The sequence below is a fragment of the Schistocerca nitens genome, chromosome 1 (assembly GCF_023898315.1).
Source record: "Schistocerca nitens isolate TAMUIC-IGC-003100 chromosome 1, iqSchNite1.1, whole genome shotgun sequence".
Taxonomy (NCBI): domain Eukaryota; kingdom Metazoa; phylum Arthropoda; class Insecta; order Orthoptera; family Acrididae; genus Schistocerca; species Schistocerca nitens.
Genome location: NC_064614.1, coordinates 663,303,024 through 663,328,520, shown reverse-complemented (window position 1 = coordinate 663,328,520; position 25,497 = coordinate 663,303,024). Strand labels below are relative to the sequence as shown.

Genomic DNA, 25,497 nt, shown 5'->3' with positions numbered 1-25,497 from the left:
TACTGCTGAACCCATGAGTCTCTTGGGTAACCTTGCTTCTCCCATGCGTGTAACATGACCCCACCATCTAAACCTGTTCGCCCTGACTGCTACATCTATAGAGTTCATTCCCAGTTTTTCTTTGATTTCCTCATTGTGGACACCCTCCTGCTATTGTTCCCATCTAAAAGTACCTGCAATCATCCTAGCTACTTTCATATCCGTAACCTCAACCTTGTTGATAAGGTAACCTGAATCCACCCAACTTTCGCTCCCATACAACAAAGTTGGTCGAAAGATTGAACGTTGCACAGGTAACTTAGTCTTGGTACTGACTTCCTTCTTGCAGAAAAGAGTAGATCGTAGCTGAGCGCTCACTGCGTTAGGTTTGCTACACCTCGCTTCCGGTTCTTTCACTATGTTGCCATCCTGTGAGAATATGCATCCTAAGTACTTGAAACCGTCCACCTGTTCTAACTTTGTTCCTCCTATTTGGCACTCAATCCGTTTATATCTCTTTCCCACTGACATTACTTTCGTTTTGGAGATGCTAACCATAGATTACACAAAAAATACTGATTATCCAGCTCACTAAGGCATTGAATCCCCAGAATCTTAAGAAAGGTAATGGCAAAGAAAATTAAGCAAACGAGAGAACAGTATTGGTTAAAAACAGTCTTGGTTGCAATTTTAGTTTTTTATTTTTCAACGACGCGTTTCGCCTTATTTAGGCATCTTCGGGTTAACTGAGCCCCCATGTTACTCTGTTACTCGCTCCTGTGCCTCTCGCGTCCATCTAGAAAAGATAAGCTGAAGATGCCTAAATAAGGCGAAACGCGTCGTTGAAAAATTAAAAAGTAAAATTGCAACCAAGACTGTTTTTTCCAATACTGTTAAGCACTGGTCATCTTTATGCCACATATGACTGGATGAATTTCTAAACAACAGAACAGTTCATGAGAAAATAAATGAATCAGAAAGCACTGAGTTTGCTGTTACTTAACCTGAAATATTAAATTTTGAAAGCAAAGTTAAATGAGGTTAATGGTTAAATATATGACTGGCTGTAACTGAAAATTGGTTATGTGAAAGAATGACTGAGTTACCTCAGCGTAATGCAAAATCTGGAAAACGAAAAGCAATTAACTTTTAAATGTTGAGAGATTGAATTGAATATACTTTAAGCAAACGAGCAACTGAATTTGTTTTTAAGGTAAGAGCAATAAAGTAGTTACCAAGCCAGCAAAAGTCACTCGCTAAGCTAAGTACAAAATAAATGAAATTGCGCGCTTTTAATTTGTGTTTTATGGTTCAAATGGCTCTGAGCACTATGGGACTTAACATCTGAGGTCATCAGTCCCCTAGAACTTAGAACTACTTAAACCTAACTAACCTAAGGATATCACACACATCCCTGCCCGAGGCAGGATTCGAATCTGCGACCGTAGTGGTCGCGCGGTTCCAGACTGTAGCGCCTAGAACCGCTTGGCCACCCCGGCAGGCCAATTTGTGCTTTATCTTTAGTTATTAGTTTCGGCAGTGAAATTTTACGTTACTTAAAGTGAATGAAGTTATTACTCAAAACTGCAAATTAGGTAAGCCTCTGTTATGCGGTGCAAGAATGAGCAGTTACTGAGGTAGAAAACTGAGACTGAAACTGGCCATTAGCAAACAAACAAAACTGACAGTTAACAGTTAATCATTTTTCATATTTTCACGACACTCGGTGATTGGATGGAAAGGAAATGGACGCTGCTTAGTAAGAATGTCTGAGGGCAACGACAACACAGGTGTCCTACAAGTTTTAGCTATTGCAAGTTGTTATTCAAGAAAACTATTAAAATTTGTGAAGGAAATGCCGCTGGGTAGTGCCTGTACAGTATTAGTAATACTCTGTCAGTTAATAGTAGCAGTGCGGACGACGAAGAATGTAGCCGACGACAGTGCTGAACTGCTGCTGTTGCTGCTGCTGGTTGAGAACCACGAGTCGTCTCCAGAGCCACGGATAATGACGAAACAGGCAATAGTTGCGATTGCAGCTTCCTCCGCTGTCCACTCCTACCGTGCCCTCAGTACGAATTAGATGCGTCAACGCTGGCGCGATCACAGCTGCACACCGCGTCTGCGGGAGCGGCCAACAAACACTTCCGCACTGTCTAATCACTCACGCTGCTCTCCTTCCTCTCTGCTCCTAGCGCGACAGACTCTCCATACGCAGAAATGAACAAAGGCACACCTACTGCCATTTCGTCATTGCTATCGATACGTCGAAGTAAAGTTCCCTTGGCTATTTCCCAGCAATTTACAATATTTATATTATAATTACAATCAATTATATACAGTCAGAAATAAATACGCTATTACATCCATTACATATTAACTATTGTTTCTGTAATAAAGCTTACAGATTCAGAATTAGAAGTACAGTACATATTATCAACGGATATAAAACGGCGAAAAATTTTGGATGTCGCAGTATTTCATCTGCATTTCCGGTTTTACAAGTTGATGTTAGTCAAAGCTCACTGAATCTGAACGTGGTCGTGCAATATGGCTACGAAAACCTGGATGTTCCTTCTGCGATATTGCAGAAAGACTTTGTTGGAATATAGCCACTGTACACGAGTGGTAGCAGCGGTGGCCATGAGAATGTATGATCAGAAGAAGATCTGGCACCGGATGCCCAAGTGTCATTACCGAGAGGTAAGACCGTTGTGTTTAGCGTATGGCTCTGGCGGGTCGCACTGCATCTGCGACAGCAATCTGAGCAACAGTTGGTACTATAGTGACACAATAAACTACTACTAATCGGTTACTTCAAGGACAGCTCCGGGCCAGACGCCCTGTAGCGTGCTTTGCACTGACCCATAACCCCCACCATTTGCGACTTCAGTAGTGTCAAGCGAGAGCTCATTGCAGGGCAGGGTGGGGGTCTGTTGTGTTTTCTCACTAAAGCTGTTTCTGCCTCGGTGCCAGTGATGGCCGTGCGTTGGTTAGAAGGACGGCAGTTAAAGAGCTGCACACAACCTGTTTTCTTGCAAGACATACTGGACCTACACCTGAAGTTACTGTCTGGGGTGTGATTTTGAATGACAGCAGGAGCACTCTCGTATTTACCCCACGCACCCTCATTGCAAAATTGTACGTCAATCTGGTACTTCGACCCGTTGCGCTTCCATGTATCAGCAGCATTCCAGGGGATGTTTCCCAACCGGATAACTCTTGCCTACATACTGCTGTTTTAACCCAACATGTTCTACAGCGTGTCGACATGTTGCCTTCGGCTGCTCGATCACAGATCTGTATCCGGTCTTGCACATACGGGACATCATCGGACGACAACTACAGCCTCATCCACAAACAGCATTAATCGTCCTTGTATTGACCGACCAGGTGCAACAGACATGGAACTCCATCCCACAAACTGTACAATACAATGCATGCATTTTACATGCCTGCAGCCAACATTCTGGCAGTTATACAAGTTATTAATGTACGAGCATTACACGTTTGCAATGGCTTATCTCTCACTTACATTAACCCGTGATCTCGCAATGTTAACCACTGTAATATGTTACCCAGACAAATGTATTCCCGTAATTTCATTACTCTACATTAATTATTTTTTGATGTTGCGATTTTTTTCCATCACTGTACGCTACATTCGTTTATGATGAGGATCAACTGCGAATCCCTACACCAAGTGTCGATCCTCTGCCGGTATTCGTGCGCTTCGCTACAATTTTATAGTGTTGCGGCTTCTCTCTATATAACAGCATCATCCAAGAGAAGCCTCGTAGACCCTTCAACGTTTCGCACTAAGACGTTTATTCGTAGTAAGAAAAGAAATGGTTCTAACACACTAACATCGGATACACCCTAATTTACATTTACGTCTGAAACATGTTACCTAAGCTCTTCTAAAATATCTTTATAAGTATCCTCCCAAATACAGAGATATCCGAAATAAATCATCTCTTCGATTCCACAAAATTTCTTAATAATGTAGTCAGAAAACCATAAAGTATTTTCTCTGCTCAGATAAAGAAAACAAGCTTTCCATTTACGTGGAATTAGATTACTTTGAAAGCAATGTGAGTTCTCTCAAATATGCGAACGCAAGGTCAGTCACATACGTTGCCTGCACCAAAAAAAATGGCTCTGAGCACTATGGGACTTAACATCTATGGTCATCAGTCCCCTAGAACTTAGAACTACTTAAACCTAACTAACCTAAGGACAGCACACAACACCCAGCCATCACGAGGCAGAGAAAATCCCTGACCCCGCCGGGAATCGAACCCGGGAACCCGGGCGTGGTGCCTGCACCAATCCAGTACCAGAAGCTGAGTGTGCAACAGAATACATGCAGTAGATGCAACACGGCACAAAAATGGAACTTACAGTAAAACTATTCTACATTGGTATGTTTAATCTCGAATTTACTTCCAAGTTTTATTTAGATGTGTTAGATGCTATTTTCATTGACTTCTTATTGAAGTCTACATTCAATTTTATGGCCGGCCAGAGTGGCCGTGCGGTTCTAGGCGCTACAGTCTGGAACCACGAGACCGCTGCGGTCGCAGGTTCGAATCCTGTCTCGGGCATGGATGTGTGTGGTGTCCTTAGGTTAGTCAGGTTTAAGTAGTTCTAAGTTCTAGGGGACTGATGACCTCAGAAGTTAAGTCCCATAGTGCTCAGGGCCATTTTTTTTTCAATTATATGAGGAATGTACAAATACAAATTTATTGGGAAGTGCGTACAAATATCACTTTTAAAGATGTTCTTTTCTTTAGGACAACAAAGAACAATTAAAATTCGTGTTTCAGTTCTGATAAGGTTTTGTGTATCCTCGGACTGGCTTGGATGCTTCGTTAACTCTTATGGGTTACGCGAAACAAATGCTTTCAGCATGTAATCATAGTTTGCTGGAATTTGCGGGAAAGTGTTACAGGTGCTTTCATTGTACAGGACGTTTCAAAAACCGTGGGCATAATTTTAGGTACGTATTCCGCATGTGGCGACAGGAATATTTTCCTGTACTCTTTTTATATCTGTGTATTGGTGTGTCGAAAGACACAGATTTAACATGTAGACTGGTTATCTGAGACCTTACATCATTTATGTTATTTAATTATATTTTACTGCATGATAGCCGGCAGGAGTGGCCGTGCGGTTCTAGGCGCTTCAATCTGGAACCGAGCGACCGCTACGGTCGCAGGTTCGAATCCTGCCTAGGGCATGGATGTGTGTGATGTCCTTAGGTTAGTTAGGTTTAATTAGTTCTAAGTTCTAGGGGACTGATGACCTCAGAAGTTAAGTCGCATAGTGGTCAGAGCCACTTTTACTGCATGATAATAGTATTCAATCTTAATAGGAAATGAATGCTAACATAGTGAATCACAGTTAACCTTATTTCGTATAGATGCTGCGGAGAACCACTCCTTACCTCATCAGTCCATCTAATTTTCAACATTCTTCTGTAGCATCACATCTCGAAGGCTTCGATATTCTTCTGTTCCAATTTTGTCACAGTGCACGGACGGCACTTATGCAGAATAAAACCACTTTCACTGTACAGTGATGTATATGATGTAGAGCCAGAATGGTCTCACGTAACGCCCACATTCTGCGCCTTCCATTGCAGACGCTGCCGGAGCCGCTACCCGCTGATCTGGAGACGCTGGATGCGTCCCACAACAGGCTGCAACGGTTGCCCCAGGGGCTGCCAACAGGGCTGCAGCTGCTGTCCCTCTCCCACAACCAGCTGCAGGTGCTGCCTGACAAGCTGCCGCCTAAGCTGCAAGTCTTGCAGGTAATCACAAGTCCGACGAGCTGCAGCACTGTGCTGGGTTTTCCACATTGTTCACCAAACTGTCACAATTTTGTGTTGTTGCGAGCAAGAAGTGTGTAGCAGTAAGGTGTCGCTGGCTGGGTTGTTGAGAGTCACCGTTCCATCCAACCACCAGAAATTATTTATTCTTTAATATTTAACGTTTCTGAAAGGTACTCGAAATTCCTCATATTTTTAATGTTTGTATAAGGGCGATATTCTTTCGTCAAGGTCCGATCAGTCTCGAAATTAAAACGACAGTGATAATCGAATGCTGCACAGCGCAGATGTGTTGCGCAGTGTCTCTAGTATGCCCACCCGCCGATCGGGCCACATCGCCCTCCTCAGTTGTGAGCGCACAGTGAACACGTGAAGCTGACTAGAACAGTAGAGTCTCCCGCGAATTGTGAAGTGCGTGCTACCATTTGTTTCCTACCTGCTGAGGCGTTCCGCCTTATGTCATGCAGCCCACGTAACATAGCTGAGATCTCAGTGGACGCACCAGGATACGACAACAGCTTAACGGCCGGAAGGAAGGTGCAGGCTGAGTTTACGGAAAGCCACGTGTTGCTTCACAATAGTTGGTAATTCTTTATTTAAGAAGATATACTTAAGGAGACCAACCCGCGGTTCAGGTCGAAAGAAATCGATTTTCGGTTTTCATCGTATTTCGATAGATTAAAGTTTTATTTAAGTACTCCGAAAAGGATTTTGCTGAAAACAATTTATTTCAAGCATTTAAAGAGCATTTTCCTACCACCTGTCACCCACTGTCAACCCACTCACTGTCAACTCTAAGCCATATGGAGATGTCATTATTAGCAAAATAGAATGTGTAGGCAATGTTCAAAAACGTTTGGGAACAAAGCGGAGAAAATTAACGGTTGATGTGAGAGGAAAAGAAATTAGAAGATGGAAAATTGTTGACTGGACAGGGTCAGTTAACTAAAACTGAAATAGAAAACTTGAAGGTATACTATGGGCAGGCAATTACGAGAAATAAAGAAAATCTCAAGGCAATGAAGAGAGATGTTTGGGCCATATTCTTCCATAAGTCCCCTACTGATGATAAGCCATGTCGTGGACTGTATCAATCATGAGAAAATTCGTGGTGCAAATTCAATAGGGCTCAGGAACTTGGAGAATCTTATTCTCACCAGCATTCTTCTCCTGGTGCTGTTATTACAGCAATTAAACCTATTTTCAGAGACTTGGCTCATCCTGACCTTCTAAGGAAATGTCTGCATGGGCAGACACAGAACCCAAATGAATGTTTCAACAGCAGAACTTGGAACCGCCTTCCTAAAACTGTATCTGTAAGCATGCATACAATGAAACTAGGAGTTCATGATGCTGTTATTACATTCATGTGATAATATTGGAGAGTGTTGGGTACTGAAAAAGCAGGGTATTAATTCTGGTGAAAATATGATCACTGGGTTGCAACATTGCGATAAAATGAGGATAGCCAATGCAGACAGGTCTGCATGTAATATGGCCAAGAAAGCAAGACAAACATCCAGTTAGGTGAAAAAGAAGCTGGAAGACCTGCTAGAGGCCAAAGAAGGACCATCATATGCAGCAGGACAGTTTTAATTAACTCTAAGTAACTAATTTTAAAAGTTTTTTCTTTAAAGTCCATTTCCCTCAAACTAAAATTTTCAGTACATATGCCCCATTATATGAGAAACTATCATAGATAAATGAGTAAAATTTTCAGAGACTACGCATAACATAAAAGGCACCTCTGGTACTTCATTCATTAACATTCCCCCATTAGGAAGTTCACGAAAATATTTTCTGCAGAAAAAACAAATTTTTTTGTTTATAAATTTAAAAAAGTATTTCTTAAAAACTATAAAATGCATAAAGTAGATTTTAGTGCAGTTGACTCTATTAGCATCATGTAACATACAGAAAAAATATTAATGTCCGGTATCAAATAGTTTTTTCCAGAAATGGGTCAAATACTTGCCTAAATTAACATGGGTTAGATAGGCAGGGTACGGTCCCCTTAAAACATCAATAACATACGAATCAATAGTAACTTTCTGGGAGACAAACCAGACATACCAAACTTACAGTAAAGTAGCTCTGATAGAACAGGAAGTTTAAGGCAAGTTAACACAAGTTACGCAAGGCGGTATAAATACCCCTTTAGCAGTTGCAATTTTTTTACGGGACATGTAATACTTCTTCACAATAAGTACAACATCCGTAAAAATACAACTCGAGAGCCATTTAGGCACTTGTAAAATTTCAAACAGGGAAATGTGGCTTCTCTATAATTACAGAAAGAGAATTACCGTAACAATTTGAGAACCGCACATCAGGCAGTAAACTTCAAACAAGGAAGGTGGCTCTTATTTAGAAGAATTTTACCAGTTCAGGACTACGATTAAAATAACTTGAGCGCGCTTCTGTAACTAGCATTTTAAAAACAGAAGGATAATTATTTAAAAATAAAATTACGGGTTCAGAATTTCACAAAAGTGAAGGAACCTTTCAAACAGGAGGGTAACATTATTCAAAATTTTACAAATAAAGCATTTGACAATCTGAAGCCCCTTGGGCTTTAGAACTTTCTCAGACAGGAACACTAACGAACGTTTTTGAGACCTACATATTCAACATTTTACCAGTCTGGAGAGTCTCTTTCCCTTAATCAGTTTTACACACAAGAAGTGGAACAATATTTTAAAATTTACAGGTACGCGATTACGATTAAATGATTTGGAGCGCCCTTGGGGCACTAGCAGTTTTGGAACAAAAAGGTAACAACGATTGTAAATTTACAGGTTCAACAATCCACAGTTAAAGAAATGAAATTTTAAGACAGCAGTAACAAGAAGAGTCCGGGCTGGTGCAGTCAAGGCTTGGCTGGTATGGCTTAGGGTAGCGGACACTTTAAGTCCGAATGCTACAGAGATTAGAGAGGTGCCGCAGCAACCGAGGAGTACGCGGTGTGTTAGTGGTTGCCACAAAACAGGAGACGGAACCTCGCGCCGCACACACGTACACAGCCGACGTGGACTAGCCACGCCCGGTGATTCGGCGGGTAAAGGATAACACACCGGGGCCAACGGCTCCAACGCTACAAACAGCTCGGGAAGCCGAGGGCAAAGTAACAGGCGTATAATTCATACAAGACTGAGCATCAAACATATGTAAATTCCAAAGCCCTGAAACAAGAATACCAAATGTAAACCTCGCCCTAGACACCGACCAAAATCTGTTACAATGACGTATAATTAAAACAAAGGTGATTAACCGGTTAGTCGTTTAACAATAATGATCAAACATAACAGTTCATTTCATTATGCAGCCAACTGTTGACAAGAAGTAGCAAGAAATGCTTGAGCGTTAATACCGGAGCACGAGATCACAGTAGGAATGAAACATACAACAGTAAACAATAACTTCCTTCTTTTAAGACAAGTGCTGTATCTCGCCAAGACCTTCTGACGTGAGTACAGAGAACCCCGCTGGCGCTTGCTTACCACGACCACGACCGAACCCGATGTTACAATTCGTGCACATGTCGGACAAACGAGAATAGCCACCTTAAGGGTCAGGCTCGATATTCGACCTCAGTGGTCAGTATTATTTGTGATGCTCTAGAATATATTACAGCCAAATAATTTCACACTCAAGCAAAAAGGACAAAGATCATTGAAACGCTGAACAAATTGCAATAAAGGAAAACACTATTTAAGTAGATATAAATGTATCATCCATAAAGAGAGTTCACACAGAAAATAGGATGGGGGGGGGAGGGGTGAATTTAGTAGCTTGAGTACGGAGCAACAGAGAACAGCGGGTAAAGCAGCCTAAAGGGAGCAAGTTCAGCAGCGGAGTCATGTGCCCAAGTCCATAAACAGAAGTACCTTACCCAAAGATGAAGTAGAGCGGGCAGGTACCATAGAAAATCATCATGATCACGACGTCCCACATCAGCAGGCGGTAACTCCCAAATCCACATAGTAAATCGGGTACAACAGCGTAGAGCCCAACGTTCCATACCAACCCGGCCCTGTACAAATGGCCGCTCACTTGGAAGAGCAAACGCCGATCAGGCCCCGTATTCGCACGCTCACCGTTCGTCGCCTGCTTTTCTCTCTCCACCCCACCGTCCCTCAACAACTTGCTTCCAGTTCACTCTAGCAAAAGAGCTAACTACAAGAAGACCGAAGCGTCAGCAAAACTGACAGCACAAGTAAACAAAGATATAACAGCTCGGAAAACGAGCCGACAAGGCTCAGTAGCTGTCATGCATGCCAGCAAAGTGCGGCAGAAATATTGATGCAAGATGTTATGACATCCATGACGCAGGTGGTCGGGGAAGGCAACTAGTGTCAGCCGATGATCTTGCTTAGCGAGTGCATCAGGTGATTCGACAAAATGAACTACGTGGGGCAGTTCAGGACAAGTGAAGAGGAATGCTGTCTTAAAGCAATGTCCTTCCTCGTGAGATGTCTAAGGCTCATCCACGTAGTGTGTGTAAGATATTTTTACCGTCCATACATAATAAAATCGTGTGATTTCAATGCTGGGCGTTGCGATTCAGATCTCCACAGCCAACCCGTAGAAAGAACGGGTGTGACAACCTTTACACCGTGTGAAACTTCCATAAGGACGTTGGGCAAAATTATGGCAAAATTTGGTTCCAATGTGACGTCATTAATCCACCTTACACCTCACATGCACTTCTGAGCTCAGGCCTTTTGTCGCACGTGTCGACACCGTGCTGTTCGAAGTATCGTCGAGCGCCATGGTAACGTCGTAGGGCCCACGCTTTTGCACCATTACGGGGGAAAGTTAGGTAGGCATCTCTGAGCCAAATTTCAAACTTATGCGTCCGAATGGGAGACAATTACAAGGTTTAAATTTATCATCCTTTAATTGTAGTTCGCAGCATATACCAGTGTATACCAACACCTGTTCGGTCAATCTGTTGTCCCATTCCTTTGTCAGCCTCATTAGGTGGGCGTACTGGATCATCTGTCGCCCATCTCTTTTGTGTTCATAAGGTCGTCTATATTTACAAATTTCAACGAAAGTTGTGGGGTCCATCCTTTCCACATGGTCCTTCAAATTTATATTCTTTATCTTCATCCATTTATTTACATCTTTTATTCGCTGTCAATCGTTCGTATGTTTTAATTCTCGTTTTGTTACATGTACGTTCAAGTATATCTCCACAATTTTCACTGAACCCATTAGCACTCCTTTGTCGATTAAAGTTTGAATTACATTTTCCTTTCGAATTCTTTCAGTTCTATATTAATAGTCTTAACACCTGTTATACTATATGAATTAGTCAATGAAATACATCTATCAAAAGCATTCGACAATTCAATGAAATACAAACAGACTGGTTTATTGAACTCTATGGATTCCTCCACAATCTGTCTTAGGTCGGAGACAGCCTCTACTGTGCTCCTGTTTTCTCCTGCTGTTCTTCTGCTATTTAGGTATCATTCTGTATTCTAACTGCTGATGTTAACACTTTTAAGATGGCATCGAGCAGGATAAATCCCTGGTAGCTATGTAATACTTTCCTTTAGTTTACGTCTATGGTCACAAAGTTTGTCCAAATGGTTCAAATGCCTCTAAGCACTATGGGACTTAACATCTGAGGTCATCAGTCCCCTGGACTTAGAACTACTTAAAACTAGCTAACCTAAGGACATCACATACATCCATGGCCGAGGCAAGATTCGAACCTGCGACCGTAGCAGCCGCGTAGTTCCAGACTGAAGCGCCTAGAACCACTTCGCCACGGCGGCCGGCTCCCAAATTTTGTCATCACACTACCGGTTTCGGTCTATAATGACCACCTTCAAATCAGTTTTAAAAAAACATGTCCCAATACACTGGAGCCATAGTGACATCGTCAAATGTTAAACACAATCAGCGTCAACATCGGCAAATATATATAAATAAAAACATTTGCAGTAGTCATCTTGCCAGCAGCACTACTACTGTTTTGAACAGAAGTGTTGCTGACGAGATGACTCTTGCATCTGCTGTTATTTATACATGTTTGAAAATGCTGGCGCTGTTTTTATGTATAACATTTGAGGATGCCACTATAACACTAATATATTAGGATACGTCTTTATAAAAAAATATCTGAAGATGTTCATTATAGACCGAAACCGGTAGTCTTCTTTCACTGGTGCCATGTCCCGCACTGACGCAGGGTCGGCAGCGTTAGGAACGGATTTGGCAAGGTTAGGATGAAGGGGTGGCCGGATGCCCTTCCTGCCGCCACCCCGTACCCCCCGGAACGGAATTAGTGTACCCCAGCTGTCTGCGTCTAGTGTAATTCATGGAATAGTGAGAACGTGTTCAGATGTCGGCGAGTCGTGTAACTTAGGCGGAACGTGGGGACCAGCCCGGTATTCACCTAGCGGGATGTGGAAAACCGCCTATAAACCACATCCAGGCTGGCCGGCACACCGGCCCTCGTCGTTAATCCGCCGGGCGGATTCGATCCGGGGCCGGCGCGCCTACCCGAGTCTAGGAAGCAGCGCGTTAGCGCTCTCGGCTGTCTTTGCGAGTTAGACCGAAACCGGTAGTCTGATAACAAAATTTCTGACCGCAGACGTGAAGTAAAGGAAACTTATTCGATATTCGGGCCACTGTTCAATTCGCAACCACGTTACAGCTTGTATGTAATACTTGTTGGTGGGTAGGTTTGTGTGTCTCAGTGATCAATTAAGCTATGCTGGCAACACTCCTTGTAGGAGCACACATGCCATAATGCTCAGCTGATGAGATCCCAGGCTAAGTGAAGTCGCCCTAGAAGGCTCCCTTCTTGGTAGTATGTGGGTCGCAACCATATGGACCCTTAGTAAATTCTGATAATACTTCCACTTCTTTGTATCAGAATTCTTTTCTTTCTCATCGGCCTCCTTTGGCCAACGTTTCTTGTTTCGACGATATTACCTACCTTCGAGGGAAGCCGGGGCCCTGAGAGCCGTAGGGAAGGCAGTCCGCCTAGGGAAAGGAGACCTCGAAGAACAAAACCCAGTCATCGAGGTCAGGGGATCCTGGATGACGTTAGCATCCTCTCTGTGGGAAAAATATCTAAAGCTGCTCACGGAAATAACAACAATCCTCGGAAAAGGATGGGAATACACAAGTGTCTTTAAATGTCACTATATCCATATATCTTACGGATTCAGTTCCTTTGAACGGAGAGGCCATGGTACCGGACCTCCTCTAGTGATCCATCGCGTTGCATTGACTGTCCCACGATCCTTAGAGAATGGGGTAGTGCTCCGCCGCACTTAAACCACAGTCCTTGTCTTCCTGCGAGAGTAACATTCTCTAGTAGGGCTGGTAATTCATCACACAGGTATCGATGATGACACACAACACCTGTTAATCTAAGAGTGTCACCGACAATTCTTGCCTATACATTGGTATAAAAACGGTCCTGATGCTTCAGCTCCATGATTGCTCGTGAATTTATACCGGCTCACACTGCATATTGTGGTAATTTACTATTTCAACTCTTGTATCTCTTTCCTCATACCTAAGTAAAAAGCAGGCAGTGAACTGCGGGTTTTCAACTGCCGTTAACGCAACCTGTATTGGTTTCTAGATTTTAAAACGCTTCACATATTTATTTTCCGGCCTCAATTGCATTTTTTTATACCGATCGCACTTAACCCTGGTTAGATCTATGTAGATGCATAAGCGAACTGCCGTGTTTGTACAGGAACTACGCTAGAATATTGTAGTTCCTAATACAGACACGATTAGTTGCTTTGCTTACGTAACTACAAAGATCTTAGGAGATTCATTGTGATCGATACTACTACTAGTACTACTACTACTACAAAAAAAGAAAGTGCACCTGTGAAGAAAAATATTCGATATAATTATTTTTTAATGTGTACACAGTCGCCGAATTTTCTTGCGGCTAACATGACAGCTATAGGGTTTTCTTCTACTTTTAATCGATACTATCTTCTGTGGGAATACTTGACATATTTTTTACCATATAGTGTGGCCTACAATAAAAGGCAGGGGGTTGCAGACGATGTATTGAGGAACAAATTGAGAATAGAAACAGTTCAGAAACGTCATCCAACGACACTACAGAATATCGAAGTTATTGGGTAAAATGCCGTTAGGGCAGCATGGATGAGCTTGCATGCCGACGAAGCGTAAGCGGACCCCTCACAATGGGCGTCACGGCATTTAATAGAATGTATGGCATCGAAAGGGATTGCTCCTGCCTCAACAACACTGTAGGGAAGTATGTTATTCTTTTTACTAGAGAAGTTTTATTTGTACAGGTCCCAGTAAATACTATTGCGATCGCAATAAATATTATAGCGATCTGGGCAAACAAAACTGCTCTAGTAAGAATAATATTTTTTCAGATTCAGAGATCGCTCTCCCGTTGACGGTGTCAGGTAACCTACAGAGCGTAGAAACGCAATTGGCGAAGAGGTCGCCTAACGGCAGGCATTCCCATTGAAAGTCGCATTCCCTAGAATTCCCCACATAGCGATAGAAGCTCATTTCCTCTGGTCCGCGTATCTCAGAACTCAGTTCAGCAGATAATGTTTAGTATTATTACCTAACATTGTAGATGGAGAGATGTGATGACAAATGAATTTTTACATACAACTTTTGTTTAAAAAATTATTTAAGAACTTTAAGTCTCTAGGCTACAATTAGATAAAAGCAATAAGTTCACTAGTTTCGGATGAAATGTTCGTTTGATATATTTTGTATGGGATTGCTTCCTGCTATTCGTTTCACATACAGTTACACTATTTCCTCATGAAATTGGGTATGTTCTGTCGATTTACGTTAATATTGTCATATAAAATTTTCTCTGTATTACCACCAACGTAAAAAACCCTTGCCACTTACATCAACTTTCGGTTTCCTTATTCTTTTCAGATCCATAGATGTTTTATATTTTGAACTTAAATTATTTATGTTATTATTGCTGTCTAATTCCTATTTAGGCAATTAAAAGGTTTTAATTAATTATTAAAACTTTTTATTTATAGAAATAAAATTTAATACACGAGCTATATGCTGCTGTTTTGTGTTTTTATGATACTGAGAACTGTTAAACGGCATGTCAATGTGACAGTGAGACATCTTTCTTGTAATTTACTGCACTTTAAATTCATTTCACCTTTTACATGAAAATTAACGATCGATAAAATCCCCGATATATTTACCGTGCCGTTAAGAGCACGTCTACATCTGCATCTACATCTGTACTCTGCAAAATACGGTGAGGTGCATGGCAGAGGGTACGTTCCATTGTACCAGCGCGGAAAGAATGAATGTTCGAATGCCTCTGCGAGTGCAGTAATTATTTCAATCTTATACTCACGATCCTTTTGTGAGCTATACGTGGGGGTTTGTAGTATATTTAAAGCCGGTTCTTGAAACTGTTTATAGACTTTCTCTGGATAGTTCAGGAGTCTTCCAGTTCAGTTCCTTCAGTATCTCTTTGATATTCTCCCACGGTTCAAACCATTCGACCATTCATGCTGCCATTGGTGCAGCGACCATTGGTGCTGCCCTTCTCTGTATACGTTCAATATCCCCTATTATTCCTATTTCGTACGTGTCCCACACTTGAGCAATATTCTATAACCGGTTACATGAGTGATTAGTAAACAATCTCCTTTGTGGACTGATTGCACTCCCCCAGTGTTTTACCAATAAACCGAATGCTACCACTTGCTTTACCCGCAACTGCTGTGCAGAGCGGTACAGGAAATGACGAAGCCTCTCTGCTTGACGTGCAGGTGTCCCACAACCAGCTGCAGACGCTGAGTCCGCAGATGCTGGTGCCGCTGCAGAAGTTGCAGGTGCTGGACGTGTCCCACAACGAGCTCTCCACCGCCGACGGCCTGTGGCTGTCGCACCAGCTGCGGCTGCTCAACATCTCCCACAACGCGCTGCTCCACCTCAGGCTGCTGGGACCGGGAAACGTGTCACACATCGACGCCTCCTTCAACCGAATTGAATCTTGGAAGGTGAGCAGCTGCTTAACATACAACATGGCTTAGATTCAGGGCCAACTGCCTGTCCAAATGGTCAATCTTCAGCAGGTGCTCTTCATTTCGCTACAGACTTCAGGCGTTGCAGCCTTCCAAGAGAACAGTATCATGGAGTCTCCAACATCATACATAATAAATTGGATGTTAGAGATATAGCTACAGATATTTTGATAATTGGTAGCTTAATATGTACCCACTTAGGGGTGTTAGTTGTGTTTTCTCTGCGACTAACAATCTTCTTGCAAATAAATCACATAATTTACTACCTTATGATTCCTGCGCGCTTGTAAGTGTGCCATAAAGTGTACTAAATATCTCACTATAGACTATCCATTTTGTGCTCACACATTCACACTTGAGCACCTGACGTAAACCCAGGGTAAACTAAACAGTAATGGGTTGCTATTGTATGTGATCTTGGAGGTACCAATCAAAGTAAAAACATGCTTCTCTTAACAGACATAATTATATTCTGTAAATGAAATAAATAGTGAAGTAATGTCGTTCAGTACGCTGTCCTCAGGCAAAATACAAATATCTGCAATTACAGTCCTAACACCACACACATATGTGCAAAAACTGAAGAGCCAAACAAACTGGTACACGTACCTAACATCGTGTAGGGCCCCCGCGAGCACGCAGAAGTGCCGCAGCACGACGTGGCATGGACTCGACTTATGTCTGAACTAGTGCTGGAGGAAACTGACACCACGAATCCTGCAGGGCTGTCCATAAATCCATAATAGTACGAGAGGGTGGAGATCTCTTCTGAACAGAACGTTGCAAGGCATCCCAGATATTCTCAATAACGTTCATTTCGGGGGCGTTTGATGGCCAGTGGAAGTGTTTAAACTCAGAAGAGTGTTCCTGAAGCAACTCTGTAACAATTCTGGACGTGTGGGATGTCGCATTGTCCTGTTGTAATTGACCAAGTCCGTCGGAACGCACAATGGACATGAATGGATGCAGGTGATCAGACAGTATGCTTACGTACGTGGCACCTGTCAGATTCTTATCCAGACGTATCGGGTATCCCATATCATCCAAGCTGCACATGCCCCACACCACTTGAGAGCCTCCACCAGCTTGAACAGCGCTGGTGACATGCAGGGTCCATGGATTCATCAGATTGTCTCCATACCACTACACGGCCATCCGCTCGATATAATTTGAAACGAGACTAGTCCGACCAGGCAACATGTTTCCAGTCATCAACAGTCCAATGTCGGTGTTGACGGACCCAGGTGAGGCGTAAAGCTTTGTGTCGTGCAGTCATCAAGCGTACAGGAGTGGGCCTTCGGCTCCGAAAACCCATATTGATGATGTGTCTTGCTTGAATGGTTCGCAAGCTACTTGTTGATTGCCCAGCATTGAAATCTGCAGAAATTTGTAGAAGGATCACACATCTGTCACCGTGAACGATTCTCTTCTCTCGTCGTTGGTCCCGTTCTTGCAGGATCTTTTTCCGGCCGCGGTGATGGCGGAGATTTGATGCTTTACCGGATTCCTGATATTCATGGTTCTAACAACCCTACCACAACAAAGGTGAAAATTTAATAATGATTGTGGTGTTGCTCACGCTGCTAAATACTGTATTTTCGGGCAACAACAAAGTTATTATGTGGCAGGTGTCATTAGAGCACAGTTAATAAAGTCATTTCATGTAATAGTGAGTAAACTAGGCACTCATCTTTTCGTGTTTTCCACGCTGGTCTCGTTGTAAAATCATGGCTCAATCGTCGAAAATCTAGGTGGTGATGATTCCAAGCTCGGATGCAAAGAGGCCTAGGTTTTATTCTGCTATATTCAAAAGTTTTGTAGATGCGCTTCACAAACCATTCTTGAAGATTAAACCTTTCAAAGTTAGCACAATGGTGATGTAAAAAAATAATCAGCACTCCGAATTTAAGTTACACTTCTTTTTTATTGCTTTTGTTGCGATAGCACGTAACACACAAAACATTACTTCACAATACAAAACATACTTGAAAACATCTTCCTCACTGTTAAAGTTCACATTTTATAAACTGGCTACAATATGCGTCTTTCCAACATGACGTCCAAGACTTGACTTTTTCAAGGTCCGACTCTCTAACAACTAACTAATAATCGCTTACGCGCCGAAAAATCAAGAGTTACAAGTACGTCAAAGATCATAGTGACAAAAGAAAAGAATACACATAAGAATAATGTCATTCCAATATAAACATATCGATGTATCAAAGTAACTACATTAATGAAATCAAATCTGAATGTTGTCTCAGAATTATGTAAACCACTTAACAGAAACACAGTAGAATATTACTGGTATCGGGAGGTTTAGGTGAGCTGCCGTAATGGTTATGTAATTCAAGTACCATTACATGGTACACTCGTGAAATGGTCGTACGGAGAACCCCCACTTCATCGCTACCTCGGAGACGCTGAGTTCCATCGCTCGTGCGCCGACTATAACACCACTTTCAAACTCACTTAAATCTCGATAACCTGCCACTGTTGCAGCGGTAACCGATCTGACAACTGTGGCAGACACTTGTCTTCTTATATAGGCGTTGCCGACAGCTGCGCCGTATTCTGCCCGTTTACGTATCTCTATATTTGAATACGCACGCCTATACCAGTTTCTTTGGCGCCCCAGTGCTTATACGTACATAATAACATATGTATGTAATACTTGTGGATACAGATGTTATTATATGTGGCACCTTAATATGTAGATACATCAGTGTGATGACAGCTTTTTCTCTGCGTCGGACAGTCTTCGCATAAACAATTCAGAAAGTGTATGACCTGATGTTTTTCTGCGCCACGCATCCACACTTCGACACATGACCTTCTGCCCATGGAAAGCTAATCATTAATGGCATGCTCTTGCCACATATACTTGTACTAATTAATCTAAAAACATACGACTTCATGATACCTCAGTCCTCAAGTGAGGTGGAGCTCCATAATGTTAGAACCACATCTATTAACGAATAACAAATTCTCGTCGGGACTGCCTACCACACAATCTTTGAAACAACAATACTGGTACATGTGTTCCTCTGCCAGAGGTATCAGAAAGATTTTCGCTTATAACTTTCGACTCTGTCATTTTCACACATGACTTCTTTACGTCAAATTGATGACACATCTACCACGAATTTGTTGGTGAGGACATCAACGTCAGTTCACTGTGACGTTTCCGAAACCATTGCGGCACGTCTCTGGCTTTGTTACAGGGACACTTATGCTGCTGGAAGATAAGGGAACACATCAAACGTGAAGGAATGCAGGTGATCCGCAATAATGTTGAAGTGGTTCACAGCTGTCATCGCGCCTTCCAGTACTACCACAGGCCCCAACAAATCGCAGACGAATGTACTCCATACTATAATAATGCACCAACGGTTTGTGTCCATGACGTTGCGCATGTTTCGCGAAGCCGTTCGCCTGGAATGACGTCGTATCCGGAGGCGACTGTCGAGATGGTCTAAAAAGAAACGTGGTTCACCTGACCATACGACACATTTCCGTTGATGTACAGTCCAGACTCGATTATCCTGTGCCCACTGCAATCGTAATTGACGGTATCATTGTGACAAAATGGGAACGTGGGGAGTGTCTGCCGTGGAGCCCCATATTCAACCGAGTCCACTGATCGTTATGCCTGTGCATGCACCATCAATCTACCCTTTCGACGACTCTGCAACAGATCTCCGCCAGTCCTGCTTCAGAGAGCAGGCCACCCTCCAACTTGGACGTTCCACGACGTGGCGTGGAGAACAAATTTTCTTACACTGGACCAGCGTCACTGCTTCCAAAATACTTGTTCCCAGGCGCCGTTTATGTCAGCAGACCTTTTAAGGTGGTTTATTACGATATCTTTATGGTGCCGATCTGAGACTATCACAGTAGCCTGTGGGCTGACAGATATCGGTAAAAAGATAATTCGGGGATGCTCCTACCACCATCGTATCTCCAAAAGTGAAACTTTCCACGCGCTTGCCAGTGTGCTCTCTCACAAAATTGCTGCCACGTTGGATTTCCATCAGGAAATATGTATGAATGTTAACTTACGTCAGAGATCACTCACTTGCACCGTAATTCATAGGGGAGACTGGGGCACATTTAGCCGGATTTCTTTTCAGAATTTTGTTACATTTAACTTGTTTAATATTGTGTCTTATACAATGGTCATTAAAGTATAGATTGGTACATATATTTCTAACTCTACGGTATATTTAAGACTGAAGAATAATTTTATGCAGTCTGAAGTCGAGTGTAAAAACTTGGCCCGCAGTTGGATAGGTTTACGCACCTAAGGGGATACTTCTAGGCCTATCATAAAACACAGTAATATATAAACAAAACGTAGTGCTAAAATTTTAAAAATGTCTGTTATTGGAAATAAACGAAATCATAGGCTTGCTTGCACCAATTAATATGTAAAATACAAACATTTTGCCGGCCGGAAGTGGCCGAGCGGTTCAAGGCGCTACAGTCCGGAACCACGCGACCGCTACGGTCGCAGGTTCGAATCCTTCCTCGGGCATGGATGTGTGTGATGTCCTTATGGTAGTTATTTTTAGTAGTTCTAAGTTCTAGGGGACTGATGACCTCAGAAGTTAAGTCCCATAGTGCTTAGAACCATTTGAACCATTTTTGAACCATAATCATCGTCCGAGTTGTAATTATGGAAGCAAAAAATAGTGTTTCCACAAGCTTCGCGAGGCTACCTTTTACATCCAAGGCATTCTACCCATTCTCCTTTTCCTTTTGACTGGTTGTATCAAGCAGTAAATACAAAAATAATTTTCATCCTCTTGATCAGACTGCGGCAGGTAATAAGAGAAGGGCAGAACAATTGGTTGGGACACTCGTTGAGATGGGAGTGCTTACTAATAGACGCTTTGAAGTGTCTAGTTTGTGGAAGGAGACAGAGCAAGGAAGACATACAGGGTGATGGACGACATAAACGGAAGCGGAAATGACACAGATATGACGAGGATGGCAGACGACAGGATAGCATATAAATTTACGGTGTGTGAACCTGCATATGGGCGGAGCGCTAATGATGTCAGAAGTAAGCCAATCTAATTTTTCTTTGCTCTTGCTTTTAGCAATTTCTTGTCCATATCAGGCCTTGCTGTCATAGAAATTATCTCTGAGATTCATTAGGCTAAAATAGCATTTTTTTAGCTGTTTCTACCTTTCTCCTGTGCCTTCATTTTTTGAGATTGAGTTTCCAACTGCTGTTGTCATATTTCGTTGACTCGGGTATCAACTGGGATAGAAATGCAGAATAGTGTATAAATGTGCCCATACTGAACTGAATAAACGTGTACCTTCACATTGAATTAGCTTCAAAACCAAATTAGTTCCTCAAAGGCTTTCAAATTATACAAATGTACCTTGTTAGGTAGAGTAAGCTCAGTTCTTAATTCTAAAATGTTTGTTCCCTAGAAGATTAGATATTTGAGTAAAAAAATTTATTCCCCTTGCACAAAAACACAAATATGTTCCTCTCACTAAGATGCTTTCTTTGCTAATGCTGTGAACGGTGCCCCTTGGGTAACCGTGCCCCGGTCTCCCCTGTACATAAACGGAACAGAAGGAATGGGGAGTCATTCTTGAAATAACAGAAGCCCGAAATTGGCAGAAGTGAAGTTCAAAAGGTATGCCAGATATTTTTGACGAAACAAAATGATCAACTGTTTGTTGTTGTAGAAAATGATAATATCGAGGGGACCTCGCAATGTATGTTACCTGTCCATGTCAGACATATTTTACAGTGAAACCAATTCATCAACACAAAGAATTAAAAAAAAAAAAAGAGAACTAACACAGTTTTCCGAGGTCTTCTTTTATTACCACCAGGTCCTTTTCGATGTTTCTCGCAGGTTCGAGCCGGTCATCTAACCTTGGTGGGGAATGCACGATCACCACTGGGACTCCAGTTCCTCAGAGCTGATGATTCAGGAATGACCATAGACCTGGGCGACAACATGCTGCTGAGCTGTGATCCCTGCTCAAGTGATGCTGAAGTCACTCGGCAGCTACGCCAGTGGATGGAAAAACAAAGAAAGTATGTTCTACAGGAAATATTTCTGAAAGTATTCACACTTTTGTGTCATTTGATATAATCACTAAACTCATCAATTAGTTATCAGTCTCAAACTACCCTGGGCATTGTATTGTTATATACGTATAGTATGATAAAGCCTTGCATAATTACCATTCGATACCCTCATATTACAATTCTAACGACGTCCAGTGTAGGCCCATACTTGTTAACGTCCCGAATCATTTTGTTATTGTGCTGAACGATTTTATTGGTACGTGGTTCCCTTTTCGTACCACACTTACCCACCATATCTTAGATACCATTAAAGAGGAAGCGGGATGGAATCATGTTTGGTAGTCACAATTTATAATTAACACAGTTTATTGACATTACACCTTTTAAGGAATGTGACAATTACAAATTGTGGACAAGCCACTAGATAAAGCTTTGCAAATTCAGTTAGAAACCCCAACGTACTCAGTACTCAAATAAACAGTCCCTTAAGAGAAAGTTATAAAAAACTTAATGTGCTAGGCATTTATAGAAACCTTAAGCATAACAGTTATCAATTACTTCACATAGCCACTTCATCAAAATCCTCAAAACCATTACATTACATTGAGATGGCCACACTTAACATTCTTCACTAAAATACCCTTATAAACTCCCTATTCCAATCCGTTAAGGAAGCACTTGTTAAAAGGTCAATTAAAAACTTAACGTTGCCGGGCACTAATACTCTCGCTTTATTTTCCCTTATTAAGAAAACAGAATTACTGACAAACCTCAAAAATACAAACTCCCATATAGGATTTCCTTCAAAATAATGAAAACAGTTACCAATGAAGGGTGACTTAATGACACTTCAACACTAGTGCCAAGCTAAGATCCAGTTACATAGCATGATAGAACCACTTACACAAAAAACTACAGCAGAAAAACTGATCTTTAAGAATAAATGTTCACGTGCTCAGACGTGTTAATAAAAGACTACTAGAAAGAGCTGCGCAAGGAACTCAGAGATGCTATGCAGTTTAAAGTTTTGCCAGTTGCCAGTCGCTAATATTTAAGGAAACAGGTTCGTATAAGAACAGGTTACATACAATATATATTTATATATCCACCAGCTTAACCCGCCTTGGAGGAAGGAAGATAAATACTAAACTTTGGAAGGCGGTATATGAACAACTCCCGGTTGTGGCCATGTTCTTAAACACACCCAGGCCTAGACCTCGGGTGAAATTTCACTCCCCACCAAGGCGCTGCCACAGGTTTTTGCGCGAATCGCAAAGACATTCCAATAACTCTGAAGCATAGAAACACTCGGCAGAACCTTTGACTCGATATGGTCTTCAGTCCACAGACTGGTTTCATGCAGCTCTCCATGCTACTCCATCCTGTGCAAGCTTCTTCATCCCCAGTAAATACTGCAACCTACATCCTTCTGAATGTGTTTAGTGTATTCATCTCTTGGTCTCCCTCTACGATTTTTACGCTGCCCACCAATATTGAATTGATGATCCTTTGATGCCTCAGAATATGTCCTATCAACCGACCCCTTCTTCTAGTCAAGTTGTGCCACAAATTTCTCTTCTCTCCAGTTCTATTCAGTATCTCCTGATTAGTTATGTGATCTACTTATCTAATCTTCAGCATTCTTCTGTAGCACCACATTTCGAAAGCTTCTATTCTCTTCTTGTCTAAACTATTTATCGTCCACGTTTCACTTCCATACATGCCTACACTCCAGACAAATACTTTCAGAAACGACTTCCTGTCACTTAAATCTGTACTCGATGTTAACAAATTTTTCTTCTTCAGAAACGTTTTCCTTGCTATTGCCCGTCTACATTTTATATCCTCTCTACTTCGACCATTATCAGTTATTTTGCTCCCCAAATAGAAAAACTAAGTTACTACTTTAAGCGTCTCATTTCCTAATCTAATTCCCGCAGCATCACCCGACTTAATTCGACTACATTCCATTATCCTCGCTTTGCTTTTGTTGATGTTCATCTTATATCCTACTTTCAAGACACTGCCCATTCCGTTCAGCTGCTCTTCCAGGCCCTTTGCTGTCTCTGACAGAATTACAATGTCATCGGCGAACCTCAAAGTTTTTATTTCTTCTCCATGGATTTTAATTCCTACTCCGAATTTTTCTTTTGTTTCCTTTACTGCTTGCTCAATATACAGATTGAATAACATTGGCGATAGGCTATAAACCTGTTTCACTCCCTTCCCAACCACTGCTTCCCTTTCATGTCCCTCGACTCTTTTAACTGCCATCTGGTTTCTGTACAAATTGTAAATAGCCTTTCACTCCATGTATTTTACCCCTACCACCTTCAGAATTTGAAAGAGGGTATTCTAGTCAACATTGTCAAAAGCTTTCTGCTAGAAACGTAGGTTTGCCTTTCCTTAATCTAGCTTCCAAGATAAGCCGTAGGGTCAGTATTGCCTCACGTGTTCCAACATTTGTACGAAATCCAAACTGATCTTCCCCGAGGTCGCCTTCTACCAGTTTTTCCATTCGTCTGTAAATAATTCGTGTTAGTATTTTGAATCCGTGGCTTATTAAACTGATAGTTCGGTAATTTTCACATCTGTCAACACCTGTTTTCTTTGGGATTGGAATTATTACATTCTTCTTGAAGTCTGAGGGTATTTCGCCTGTCTCATACGTCTTGCTCACTAGATGGTAGAGTTTTGTTAGCCCTGGCTCTCCCAAGGCTGTCAGTGGTTCTAATGGAATGTTGTATACTCCCGGGGCCTTGTTTTGACTTACGTCTTTCAGTGCTCTGTCAAACTCTTCAAGCAGTATCATATCTCCTATTCCATCTTCATCTACATTCTCTTCCATTTCTATAATATTGTCCTCAAGAACATCGCCCTTGTATAGGCTCTCTATATACTCCTTCCACCTTTCTGCTTTCCCTTCTTTGGTTAGAACTGGGTTTCCATCTGAGCTCTTGATATTCATGCAAGTGGTTCTCTTTTCTCCAAAGGTCTCTTTAATTTTCCTGTTGGCAGTATCTATCTTACCCCTAGTGATATGCACTTCTACATCCTTACATTTGTCCTCTTAGCCATCCCTGCTTAGCCATTTTGCACTTCCTGTCGATCTCATTTTTGGGACGTTTGTATTCCTTTTTGCCTGCTTCATTTACTGCATTTTTATACTAAGATATGGCTACAGAAATCAACACTAAACCCCCGTCACGTTTCACTCTTGAGACCTCAACTTAGCCAGTTGGAAACAGTGTGAAACAAGACTCATCCGAACAAATGACTTTCTTCCATTGGTCCATACTCGATGTTTTATGGCTTCTGCAGCACGTTTTAATGTTAAAGGCATTTGTGTGACATGTGTAGATTTCGAATTCCATCTCGCTCTCCAGTTCCCTGTTTATGAAGTCTCCTCCGTGTTGTTTTATTGCTAACAGGCTTCGCGAATGCGACATTCAGTTCAGCAGTGACTTTTGCACCTGTCGTCCACTTACTTTGCGTCACAATCCTCTTCAACGACCGTCTGTCACAATCACTTATCATACACTTTCATCCGCGTTGTTTGGCGGATG

At 42.0% G+C, this 25,497-nt stretch overlaps 1 protein-coding gene across 3 annotated transcripts in view; it reads left to right on the top strand.

Annotated features, from left to right (window-relative positions):
• The window catches only part of LOC126259205 (toll-like receptor 2), a 122,902-nt gene that overhangs the window by 54,238 nt on the left and 43,167 nt on the right, over positions 1 to 25,497 (top strand). For all 3 annotated transcript variants that reach the window (XM_049955809.1, XM_049955800.1, XM_049955817.1), the window contains 3 exons: positions 5,627 to 5,794; positions 15,613 to 15,843; positions 21,753 to 21,937. In XM_049955809.1, the coding sequence (XP_049811766.1) occupies positions 5,627 to 5,794; positions 15,613 to 15,843; positions 21,753 to 21,937 (584 nt within the window). The remainder of the gene's footprint in view (positions 1 to 5,626; positions 5,795 to 15,612; positions 15,844 to 21,752; positions 21,938 to 25,497) is intronic.